The sequence below is a fragment of the Scomber scombrus genome, chromosome 10 (genome assembly GCF_963691925.1).
Source record: "Scomber scombrus chromosome 10, fScoSco1.1, whole genome shotgun sequence".
NCBI classification, from domain to species: Eukaryota; Metazoa; Chordata; class Actinopteri; order Scombriformes; family Scombridae; genus Scomber; species Scomber scombrus.
The window spans coordinates 4,472,537-4,485,593 of NC_084979.1; the positions used below are offsets into that span (position 1 = coordinate 4,472,537).

General features: G+C 42.6%; 1 protein-coding gene across 1 annotated transcript; it reads left to right on the forward strand.

Moving 5' to 3' along the window:
• Window positions 1-298: 298 nt before the first annotated feature.
• snphb (syntaphilin b) lies at window positions 299-10,282 on the forward strand. Its single transcript, XM_062426584.1, has 7 exons — window positions 299-348; window positions 2,044-2,196; window positions 6,062-6,187; window positions 6,864-6,971; window positions 7,906-8,055; window positions 8,230-8,875; window positions 9,011-10,282. The coding sequence occupies exons 1-7, from the start codon at window positions 299-301 to the stop codon at window positions 10,280-10,282; spliced, it is 2,505 nt and encodes an 834-aa protein (XP_062282568.1).
• Window positions 10,283-13,057: the final 2,775 nt, after the last annotated feature.

Below are 13,057 nucleotides of genomic sequence, written 5' to 3' on the forward strand. Positions count from 1 at the left end.
TGATTGGCTTGTGTTCCCACATGATTTAGAGGTGATTGGCTGAACCCTGATGCTCTGTCTTTGCCAGCTACGTGTCAGCTTGAGTCAGCAGCATCATGCAGCATGCTGAGGCATCCAGGGCCAAGTGCAGAGGCAGTCAGCAAAACTCATCTGTGTGTGTGTGTGTGTGTGTTATTTTCTCACACTGTTCTTGCTCTTGTTGACGACTCATGTCTCTGTTTGTCTCCAGGCTCTCACCACTGACAGAGAAAGTGAGGACAGAAGAAACTGAAGGTTGCACAAGAGGCTGTCTGGCCCCATGTCTGCTCCTGCTCCAGCCAATCGGAGGTCTGGGTCGGGCTCTCGCCGGTAGGTAGCCAATGAAAAAGCCATGTTTTTGTTTACCTCTTTTAGCTACACGCCCCTAATCTGTCACATTTCCCTTCTTGAGCTTCTACAGATAAATACAGGTCCAGGTGTAGCTGCACAACAGATGCCGCAAGTGTACTAATGCATTCTGCTTACCTACATTTTCTACATTTACCCTCACAGTGACCTTTCATCATTCTTTCATCGCCTTTCATTTTTCTGTGTGATAGTTATGTTGCTCCTTGTGTAACATTTTCCTTCAATCCACCAGACATTGTACTGTGAAATATTTCTGGCTGCTTTTTATCCTCCTCCAACACACTTACTTTGTCTTTATAGCTTTTTACCTCATCTAAGAGAGTGCTTCAATGGACCATATGACCTCTGACCTCTGAAATCAATTAAGTAACAATGTATTAACATTTATAATTACACACAACTTAGTAACTTTTGCTGTTGGCTTAAAAGAAAGTGAGAAACCTCTTTTTATCAATGCTTTCAATAACATCAACAGTATGGGGTTAGTGTTAATAATTAATAATTTTGGGGTCGGCATGTTTGCCATTAGGGCCGGGTATCGTTTAAAAAACTGAGTACTTCATTCTATACCCATCATGTGAATCGAAGCATTTAGTTACATAAAATGCCACAACTCCTACACATCTAAATGATTTGATCTTTACAGAGATTCACCGCGGCTTCACCACTACTGATGGGTTGTATCTGCCGTGGCAGTGGGCCAATCACATTTTGCATTAAATCGAAGAACGCTTGCATTGATTGGCTGTGAGCAAGTCCATACAAATAGTCCTATTTTCTAGCTCTGGGTGCAAAAAGGATCGATTGCAGGTATCGTTTGATGGGAGACGTTTTGATATCGATTTATTGCAGTCAATACCTTAAAGGTATCAAGTACCAACACCAAGCCCTATTTGTCATCTTACCGGTAGTTTGATGGACAGCCTAAAAGTTGTTGTAATTAATGGCATACAACTAAAGCATTAGTAAAGTAGTGTTTATTAATATGAATTAAATAATAAGTTACAACCTAAAAAAAAGTCTTATAAAGGATGCCTTATTAGAATGTGGTTCCCTGAGCTCTTAGTTATCTCTCTCTCTCTCTCTCTCTCTCTCTCTCTCTCTCTCTCTCTCCCTCTCTCTCTCTCTCTCTCTCTCTCTCTCTCTCTCTCTCTCTCTCTCTCTCTCTCTCTCTCTCTCTCTCCCCCCCTCCCTCCCTCTCTCTCTCTTTCTATTGAGTATATTGATGTATTTTCTCCTACAGGTACTGTGTAATGGATGGACTTTCTTGGCCTGTTTTCTGGACACAAGTTTAAAGGATAAACTGTGTTATTGAGGTTTCATTATCCTACAGGGGCCTGTGATGACTTCAACCTTAAATCACATCAATCAAGCTATTTAGCCCCGTACCTAAATGTTCTAACTTTGCAATGCAAATGCTGCAGTAACGTTGTTTCAGAATGTTCACTACACAGTATAATTGTCGAACATTTACTTTTGTGGACCAATTTTAAAGTATTTTTAATCAGTATTCTGATCCAGATGTTGCAAGCGATCTGTGTTTGTGGATCACAGATCATAGTGGGTGTAGTGGTTTTATTGCTACGGTAACATGTAGCTACAGGCGCTTCAACCTGTGGCTGTGGTGTCCTCCTCTTTCTCATCTGTCCTCCTCAGATTCAACCCACTGAAGGCGCTGCAGCCCAAACGCCGCTTGCAGCAAATACTGGCGTCCTCGCCCGTCCCGGTGCCCAAGCCGGAGTCAGGGTCGGGGACTGCCGCACCAGCAGCCACAGCGCCAGTGGCCATTCCTGTGCCTGTGCCCCCTGCGTGAGACACACTTCAGTTACAGTCTCAGAGAGCATGCTCCGTAGCTGTAGCTGTAGCTCTGGCATGCACTGTAGCCACTAAAACAAGACCAGCAGCGCACAAGCAACATTTACTCTAGCTTTAAAGCTCCAGACCAGGGTTTCCCCTTCAGTGTTTAGTCCAGCAGCTGGATGGCAGCTAACTTTGGATTTGTCAACTTCAAATTTAGCTCTGTAAGACGAGGGTGAAGTATTAGTTGGTGCAATGAATGGGCCAGCCAACAAACGTGATTACCATCTCCAGAACTCCAGAAAACACCAGCAAATTTCCATTTTAGCCCATGATTGTGGTCTGTAAATTACCCTTTCATTTTATTATCATCATACAGGTAGATGACTGCAACATACGTCTTAATATCTAATCTAACTATGACACCAACAATCAAAATCAGAATCGACCTTAATAGTGAGATTTCCAAAGATTCCTACCTCTGCTGATTTCCCACCTCTCCTGTTATCTATTGGAGGAAGTTTGTGGGTTAATTACTTTAAACATTTAACAAAGACCCTTCATAGCTTGCAGTTAGGTCATGGTTTCACTGTATAATACATGAAAACAACACAAATTCTCAGTGTTGATATTTACTGAAGGGTTTGTTGAGCACCATCATCTTAGAATCTCCTGATGTACTACTAGAAAGAAAATGTGGGAAACCCTGACATACCAAGGTCTGTAGGATCACCAGGTAAAGTTATACACAAGAATTAGATTTTTTGGTCCTGGTATGTCATCTGTAATTAGTATGACATTGTATTTAGCGGCTACATGCACAGTAGAAATAACCCTATCCTCGTGCTGTGAAAGCAAACCGTGAAACTGGTGATCACTGGTTGAAGAGAACAACCACTACTCAGTCACCACTGACATATTTGCTAGAGACACTAACAAGCTCCACAGTGGAGAGTTGGTGAGACACTGAAGTTGCCTGAGGCGCCCTCTGCTTTATCAAAAATGATATCAGCTTCTTGGGCAAAATCTCTGTCTCAACCAGAAACATAAAGGAATATTCCCATCCTCCACCCACTCACACCTGAATCCTGCGGAAACAGCCTACCTCCCAACACCTCCACCAGATAACCCATCCTCCACTCACAACTCACAGTCCAGAAACGTTCCATCCCAGCAGATGAACGACTAGACTGTCAAGCCTTTAACACTGATGTTCTGTGTATTCTGTCCCTCTCCAGGCTCACTGCTTCAAGCTGCTTTCCCCCCTGCGTGTTTCTGTTTCTTGTCAATGTCTTGGCTTTTGTCATATATTGATCTTGGAAGGAGTGCTGAGTCGTCAATATCTGGCTTATTGTTTCACACAGGACATGTTCACTCAGCCATTTCATATGGGACAGCTCTTGACTAAAACTTGCGGGAGTTGCAGTAGAAGAAGAAGAAGAAAGAATAATTATGTTAATGTTTCAAATAAAGCAACCATTGGGTAATAAAACAGGTGGATTATTAAACACATGGTTTGCCCATTTGATAAGAATTATACTTCTAGGAGATTGGTGTTGCTTTAACATCCATATACAACCTCAGATTTAAAATGATTATAGCCACAATTAGCAATTACAGGATAATGATAATTGCTAAAATACACTGTAAAAGCACAGAAAAGTCATAATGTAAAATATGGACTCAGTAATACCGAACCACATGATGTTTGAGTAATTCTCTTTTTTCTGGATATTCTTGGAAACAAAACATCTTGCTTGCATGCATGGTGGAAAAGTTCCAGTATGTTGAATTTAAGGTATGAAGACACTGAGTTGGCTGCTGCACTGTATCCAACTTTTGGATTTTAGTGCAAAGTCATCATGTCCTGTGTGAAATTCCATCACCGCTGCTCTGATTGGCCCCGCTTGTCCCCTCCTCCGTCTATGGAGGCCAGTGATTGGGCAACAGTCAGAGGAATGTCTTGACAGAGATTGCCCATCACAGATCACCCTTCCTTTTTGTAGTTAGCACTGATATAACTGTACTGTGACACTCAACTGTATTTTCTTTAGCAGGATAGTAGCGAAGGTTAAAGTTGAAAATGTTTGTGAGATAATGAGTCCATTATCTGACATGGATTAGTATAAGTGAATTTTCAAATCTGTCCTCGTGGTGCAGGATGATGTGAATGATGTAATTTGAAGCTGAAAATAACTTTCTTGTTGATGTGTGGAGAGAAACACTAGAAGGGGATAGTGCTGGGGGTTGGGTTTGATTTTATAACTTTTTATCACATTAAAATTAATCTGTCCTTAATCCATGTAAGCAAATATGCAGTCCAGTTTCAGTCCTGACAGATGTTCAGCAGCTCATATTCATGTCAGTCTTTCGGATTGTATCAGATATGGACGATTAATTTATGTTTGATTATAATTTCGATGTTATTTTAGCTTCACGAGACATTCTGTCAACTTCAGTGGTGCACTACTGACTGCATGGATATTAATATAATAACCCTTTACCCTTTTTCACAAGTCCACATAGCATTGGATATGTATCATTTCCTTTTACAACATTTAACATTTGGGAGAACCCACTGTGCTGTTAAAGGACAGGTGCACAATTTTTTAAGTCTGCCTTAAAACAACAGTCATGTGTCCAAATGATGTTTTTCTTGCTGTAATCATTCCTCCTGTTCATACTGACCATTAGAAGATCCCTTCATAATGCACTTACAATTTAAGTGATGGAAGACAAAATCCACAGTCCTCCTTCTGTCAAAAATGTATTTAAAAGTTGATCTTAAAAGCTACTATGAAGCTTTAGCCGTCCAAATGAGTCAAATCAAGTAGAAATGTTTAAACATTAGTTTTTCTGGTGCCAAAGTCCCTCTTTTTGTTACCATACTTCCACCACAGCTCATGAGGGAAACACTAAGAGGGTATTTGATGCTAAAAAGACTGTAAATGTGTCAGATATCACTTGATATGACTAACTCAGACTGCTGAAGCCTCATATTAGCTTCACATCTACTTTTAAATGACTGTGTGGACACACTGGATTTTGCCCTCCATCATTTCCATTGAAAGCACATTTGAAGGAGATCTTTTAATAGTTAATTACAGCAAGAAAAAACACTTCCACTGTTCATGTGGACACCTGACTGTTGTTTTAAGACACACTTAAAAAATTGTGAAGCTGCCCTTTAAGTTTGAACTCCAAGTGGAAGCTAGTCTATCTAGTTTTAGCAGTCTCTCTTTAATTGGTTCAGAGACCAGTAAAAACAAATTTTGGTGATCATAAATTAGTCCACATGTACAAAAGTCAAAACAAACACATATACTTTTAAGATTTAGCACAAATTAATTCTAATTTCCATTCGCCTTTCAAATTTGTTTTGCTATGTGTGGAGACATCTGTCTGAGAGCTTGTTATAAGTTAAATGCTCTGTATAATGAGGCTGTAATGAATAAATATTAATATTGTTGCTGGCCCTCCCCTGCTTCTCTCATCATTAGAGTCTTGGAACATTTGTATCTCTTGTGAATTATGTTTCAGGATGTGGGGCGTTATTGTGCCAGTAAAAACCTCATAGCTGCAAATTACTTCACAGAAATGTTTTGTATGGGAAGCCAAAGAGAGTTAGCCTCCACTATTACAGCAAGCTTGTAGAGAGACACCTCTCTTGTGCCCCTTCAGTGTTTGAGTGCTTCTTAATATTTGGCATCTGCCTGGCTGCAGCTCAGGCTTCGAATGAATTAGGTGGATTTTAAGACATGCTAAATGCCACGCAGCTTAGTACAGTGTGCATATGTTTGTAGCATGTATAGTTCAAGTGTGGTCCTCTGCTGTCCTCTGTGATTTAACACCGTGTTGTCTTTGCCTGGTCTGTCAGGTTTGACTACTGCAGGTTCATAGAGCTAGACTACGTTCCCATGGAGACAGGCTATATGGTTTCAATGCGCCCGACTAAAGGCTATACATCGACCAAGTCGCCGACTAAAGGATACGCTTCCACCAAGTCTCCGGAACGCCACAGCCGTTCAACAAACTCTCCCTCCACCCCTCGTTCTCGGTCTGTTCTGAGTCCGTCTTCTTTTCCTCCCGATCAGTGTTGACTCTCTGAAGCATGGGAATGATGAGAGACATTGCACTGTTGTGAATGTTTTCATGATGTAACTACTGACCTGAATATGTCGCAGCATCATGTTCCAGTCCGACCTATTCCTCCCTTCATTTATTTTTGTTGGTTCTCTTTTCATTTTATTTTCCCACAGCTATTCTCATTTTTTTTTCCTTTGAGGAATGCTTTTTTTTTTTTTTTTTTTTACAGTTATGTCACTAGGTGTGTCTAATTTGTTTTGCTTTGGGTTTCGGTTTTCATCTTCACAGAGTAGATTCCCTTTTTAAAAAACAGCAACATCACTGTTAGTGCTTGAAGGACCATGTCTTCTTACAGAACTGTTGTGTGCCAGCTGTGACTTCAACCTCTGTATCTGCAATGTCTTTTTGTACATTTGTGCATTTCTGTGTCGTATTTGGCATGTTAGTGGACCTGGATTGAAGTTTGCTCCATTCACATCAGTGATTTTGAACGGTGTCGTGATGGTTTTTGCTCAACAGCTGACTGAATTCACTGTGGTTTCATACTGTTACCAGAGACAGATTAACATCTCCTCCTCTTTATTTTGGATCAGGCGGACTCCAGCCGCGCCCAGTAATAGAGATCCCTATGGCAACACCTCCCTCAGCAACAGCAGCAACTCAGGTTCTTGTAAAGGCAGCGACTGCAGCCCCACCAAAGGGTAAGACATCAGACACTGTAGCTGACTGCTCTCCAAAATACTACCTGGAATGACTTATTGCTTTAATGTCAAACCAAATATAAAACCTTATATTCTCACGTCAGTCAAAATGAGAGCTTGCCTACCACATATAATTTAATCCCCTCCTGTTTTATTAAACAGTTGAACAGACTAAACTGCCATTTATTTTTCACTTTATTACCTGAATCATTGCACATGAGATGTTGGCGGTAATTCAGATGTCTGAAAACAGGCTCAGCTATTTATTGATTATATCACACAAACACAAATGGTAGCACTGATGCCTTCAGTTCGCAGGCTTAATTGCTTGCTTGATTGTCACAACCTAAACTCCTCCAATCCAAACAGGTAAGTAGTGTCAGTTGCACATAACTAAAACATAGACATGAAACAGATGGAACTGGATAAAAGGAAAAGGTGTGGCATCACATTGACTTATTAAAAAAGTAATGTGCACCTGACATTACTTAATACAAGAAGATGGATTGTGATTGTTTCATTGAGCCTGCCAACAAAGACGGCATTAGCCAAAATCTTTGTGCTTGTTACGGTTCTGCGTTATTAGAAAATAAAGATTAAGCAAATTCAAATGACTCAAGTGTGATTTAAAATACCTTCAGCTGGAATTTTGGCTCAAATCAGGAACTATCTCATCAAACACTTACCAAACAAAATTACCAATCGGACCAGATGTTCAATGTTCCCTTTGGTGTTATTTTCTATACACAGTGCTACTTAAACATTTAAAGCACCAAAGTACCAAAGTGTTGAGGCTCATGACCCATCCTGAAATACAAGACATGCCACAAACCATACCATACCAGTGTTACTTCACTGAAGTTGAATCAGTTTTAAAGAACTTAGAATAACACCACTATTAGCTTTTAATATGTTTGCGTCCTGTGTGTCCTAGACGTCACCAGAAGTACACATCATGTACGGACAACCATGGTATCCGGCCCCCACAGCCAGAGCAGTACCTCACACCCCTTCAGCAGAAGGAGGTGTGTATCAGACACCTGCGGGCCAGGCTAAAGGAAACCATCAACACTCTTCAAGACAGGTGAGATGTTGAGATCGAAATAAAGATGACTGGTTTTAGTCAGAAAGACAGTTTTTAGGTTGAGTCTAGGTTCTTTCTTTCCTACTTTTCTCTGTATCTATATCCCCCTAATTTTACTGTTCTCTCTCACTCCCTTCCGTTCATTTTTTCTATTTTTCATTTTGATACTCTTAGGGACACAGAGATAGATGAGCTGAGAGGGCAGCTTTACAGAATGCAGGAGGACTGGGTTGAGGAGGAGTGTCACCGTGTGGAGGCTCAGCTGGCCCTAAAAGATGCACGTCAGGAGATCCAGCAGCTCAAAGAGGCTGTGGACACTGTTCGGGCCAGGCTCAGTGAAGCTGGGGGGCTCAGTGGGGACATAGGGGTCCAGAAGTACTTCCAGGACATCAACACTCAGAACCACAAGCTCGAGAACCTTTTGCTCAGCATGGAGATAGCCCAGGCTGGATTAGCTAAGGAGGGGGAAGGCATACCAGGCTGTCGGATCCGTGTCGGAGGTTCAGCACCGGCCTCTGTATCAGGGGAAAGTCCAGGGGCAATACCCAAACCAGCAGTAGGTGGGAGGGGGTCTTGCTCCTGTGATGGTTCCCCAGCTCGTTCTCTTACCCGGAGCTCCACCTACACCAAGCTGAGCGATCAAGCGCTGGCAGACAGGAACGGCAATGGGCCAGACTTTCCATGTCTTTCAGGTGACGGTACCCAGGACAGTGGCTTTGGATGCGGTGGGGAGAGCAGCGTCCCCAGTCGGGCTGACTTACTGCTGGAAGCTGCCTTCCTCTCTGAGGAAACAGCATCTTTACTCAACTCCTACGCACAGACCTTTTCCCACTCTCTGCCCAGCTCTTTGCCCAGCTCTCTGCCCAGTTCTCTGCCTAGCTCTCTGCCTCACAACTTCTCCCATACCTTACCTCATTCTTTCCCGCGTAACATGTCCCACTCTGTGCCCCACACTATGCCACACTCCACCACCTATGAGAAGCTTTGCACAGGGGAACGGATGGCACCATTTCGTTGCGGCCTGGGCGGAGTGAGCTGTATGAGTCACCCTTGCCTGTCCCACCATCATCTGTACCTGCATCCTCTGCGGGAGACAGGCATTCAGACCGAAAGCTGCCCCATCCCTGCAACAGCAGGGTACCCTTCGGACCTAGACACCATAGCAGAGCAACGCACTTTTCGCTCCCAGGCCTGCAGCCCCACCTCCACCTGGATGTCTGATGAGGGGGAGGAGGAGCTGGACTCCATCACTACCACCACTTCAGTAACCACAGCGACGGTCATGAGCACAGCCACAGAACCAATCCCAGTCTCCACAACGCCGTTGGTTCCTCCCTTACCACGGTCTGCCACTGTGGCGTGTTCCATGGAGAGTCCTATGTGTGAAGGGAAGGAGGAATGGGAAGAGGAGGAAAAACTGGAAAAGGAGGAGAGAGAGAAAGAAGCTGCTGAAACAGAGAAGCAGGTAGAAACAAAAGTAATCCAACTGGCAGAAGAAGGGCAGCAGACGCAGACAAACTCAATGGAAGGGAATGTGGTGGAAAGTCCAGATGCAGTGGAGGAAACAGCACTGTTCGATTTAGCAGAAACAACAGAAAAGATGGAGGGTGAGCTTAAGTTTGGGGGATGTACTGGTGAAGGCGAGCAGGGTGGAAGAACACTGGAAAACCTCAACCTGGAAGACAGGCACCAAGAAGTTGATCGATTAGCAGGATCAACACAGACAGACACAGCAGAGCTGAGTCCAAGTCACCGAGGACCATCACCAGGCATAGAACAGCCTCATACCTCCCAGCCAAAAAGATCTTCTTCCCATGAGGAGATAGCAGGAGAAGATAACCGGCCAAGAAGATCTACTTCTCATGAGGAGATAGCCGGTGTCATTGTGGTGGAGGTGCATGATAGCGAGGATGATGACGAAGATGAAACTAAAGAGCAAGGTGCCACAGGGGGTGATACAACAGAGCCGGAAGACTCCACCTCTGGGCCAGTTCAGAAGAGCTACTGGAGTCGTCACTTCCTGGTCGATCTGCTGGCGGTGGCCATCCCTATGGTGCCAACTGTGGCGTGGCTCTGCCGTGGTCCTGTCAGAGGTAGACAGCCCATATATCATTTAGGGTCGTTGCTGAGGGGCTGTTGCACTGTGGCACTGCACTCGCTGCGCAGGGGAGGTGGATTGAGGCATTACCCCGCAGGCGGGGGAGACATGGGTGGATCACAGATATAAGAAGAGAGTCTGCATTATGACCTCCCCTGTATGGGTCTGAGTTCTTTTACCGTCTTGGAAGATAGCTGTTGTGTGAGAAGACAAAGAAAGAACGTTCTGTCCTGCTTTTTCATTAAGGTTAATAGCTGAGGGAGCATCAAGAACAGGAAATGTGCATTCATGACTTAGATCTGTGACCGGTAAACTCTGTTCTCTTTGGTCCTGCTCCTTGTTGTCTCTCATCCACTGGTCTCTCTTGTTGCTACCAAGACGTCTGCCAACGCTTCTGACTTCTGCAAAACTGAATGAGCTGATTTGAAATGAATGATTGATGCTTGGATTTTTGCTGCTGATTGTTTTATGTTTAAATGCAGGGAAATGTTGAAGGTCCATTGATACCAGTCTGACTCAATTCTGACATGTTCAAATGATCACATGTTGGTGAATGTGTACATGTTCACTGTGTACACAGGTGTATGATTAAGGGTCTGTAACCAAATGTTCTTGTCTGTAGATGAGCAACACTGCTCAGATTAGGCTTTTCTTTGAGTCTTCACGACAGAATCCATTGAGCTCCTTTACTTTCAGGAAACAATAACATAGATACAGAACTCAGGTAAATTCTAAAGGTAGAAACACATCAAACATGGCAAGACTGCAATGAACCATAGACACCTACCATACTCAGCTGCAGGGCGTCAATAAATCGTGCTGCAATGCAGTTTGCTGCTCTTTCTATTTTTACCATGCACTGTCCAGATGATGTTTAATTAGTTGCCTCCAATTTATTAAGAAGCAGGCCAAGGCGCGCAGGTGGTTGAGTGGTTAGAGCGCATGCCACGTACGCAGTGGACCCCGGTTCGAATCCCGGCCGGTGGACCTTTACTGCATGTCACACCCCCCCTCTCTCTCCCATGTTTCCTGTCTGGCAACTATCAAATAAAGGTGTCTATGCCTGAAAAAAAATCTTTAAAAAAAAAAAAAAAAAAAAAAAAAAAAAAAAGAAGCAGGCCAAAATTGCAGAGCAATCAGTTGTCATTTGACATCAATTTGAGGTGGGTTGCAATGTCTAATAAATTGCTCGAACAATCACTGATCTGGCTTTTTGACAATTGGATGGATGTTCTTGCATGTCAGATATGGTTGGCTGTCTTAAGCTGAATGAATGCCACATGACTGCTGTTAAAAGATCTTTCATAAGGTGTGAGCTTGTTTTAAAGATGTTGACATTGCTGAGAGTTATATTAGAAGATCGAGAAGAGGTGACAGGTGGCAGTTTAGCAGATTGAATTCCACCTTTCCAAAGCATACATTAACATATATTTCTCCCTTTTTTTAAAGACGACTTCATAGCCCATCCTCCCATTTTTAAGCAAAACAGTCAGATTTTAAGTGATAAGATCAGGTCTTTAGCAGGATTTGTCACCTGGACACTGCCTCCACCCAGCTTTCCATGTTCGATGTGTATCTACCTTCAGAGTATGATTACGTTTCCAGATATCAAACAAGGCTAATTCGGACGCTGAAATTTAAACTTGTGTAATTACTCCACAAGGTTGGCACATAGTCAATTATTTACAGTAAATCTCCAACTTCATTGTGTTTTCCTCCATCTTCTCCATGCACAGCATGCCTCCGGGTTTTGACTGTGAAGTAACCAACTTATATTCTACACCGTCACTTTACTTTTTGACATTTTAGAAACACTTTCATTTGCTTTTTTGACAATAGTTAGATGAGAAGATTGTTACCACTCTTATTTATATGCTACATAAGAAGTTAGAGCCAGCAGGCAATTAGCTTACCTTAGCATATAGACTGGAAGCTGGGGGGAATGGATAGCATAGCTTTAGCATGGCTGCCCACCGGAACCTCTTAATTTTACCTACAAGATATAGCTCCAGCATGTAACTCTCTGTTAAACTACAACTTTTTAAAAACAAGTCTGTTTATGTGCAGATTAAACCGATAAAGACGTTAGTTATGCAAAAGTTAATTAATAACATTTGAGGTGCTGGTTGCTTAGCAGTTATGCCCGTTTCAGGTCTTCATGCTAAGCTAAGCTAAGCTACTTGTGGCTCTATCCAAAGCTCTGAAGTAGTGTTTTCTTCTTTAACTTTATTTATACTGTTCATTTGTTTTTGGGTTTTTCAGGCTAGATGAACAACATGGATATTGCAATTTAGGGTGGAATTTTGCCTTTCCTCAGCCATATGGTTGGCTCTTGTACCCTCAAGCTTATATTTAAAGCAAACTCAGTTAAACTATTGAATGATTGAAAATAACCAAGTCCTAAGTCGTATTATGATCACTTATTGTAGATACTCACTGGCTCAGTTTGACAATTTGATGTAGATCTGAATGAAGTGAGGCGTGTTCAGTCTGTGCTCCGTGCTGTATATTTCTGCTAACTTTAATGCTGTCGTGGTGTAGTTAAACTGTCACTCTGGTAGCGTGTACCCTATTTCAAGTCCGTCATTGCAAATAAATTGATTTTATTTGTTTAACAAACCATTCTGCAAAGCGTTTCTAGACATGGAGCACTAAATGTCACGTGACTCAAAATGTTAATCAAAAAATTTGAGGTTTTTGGGTGTAATAGCAATTCAGGATCGGGGTGTTTTCTTTGTGTGAATGTGGACTTTAATGAAAGTTGCATCTGATGGCGATTCCTTCTGTTTACTGATGCAGAAACGTATGTAAATGTGTCATAATAAGGGCAAAAAAAAAGCATCCTGCAAATGTAAAATGATCAATTTGTCTCCCTGTCAGAGACTCATGAGCCAAACGTGTATC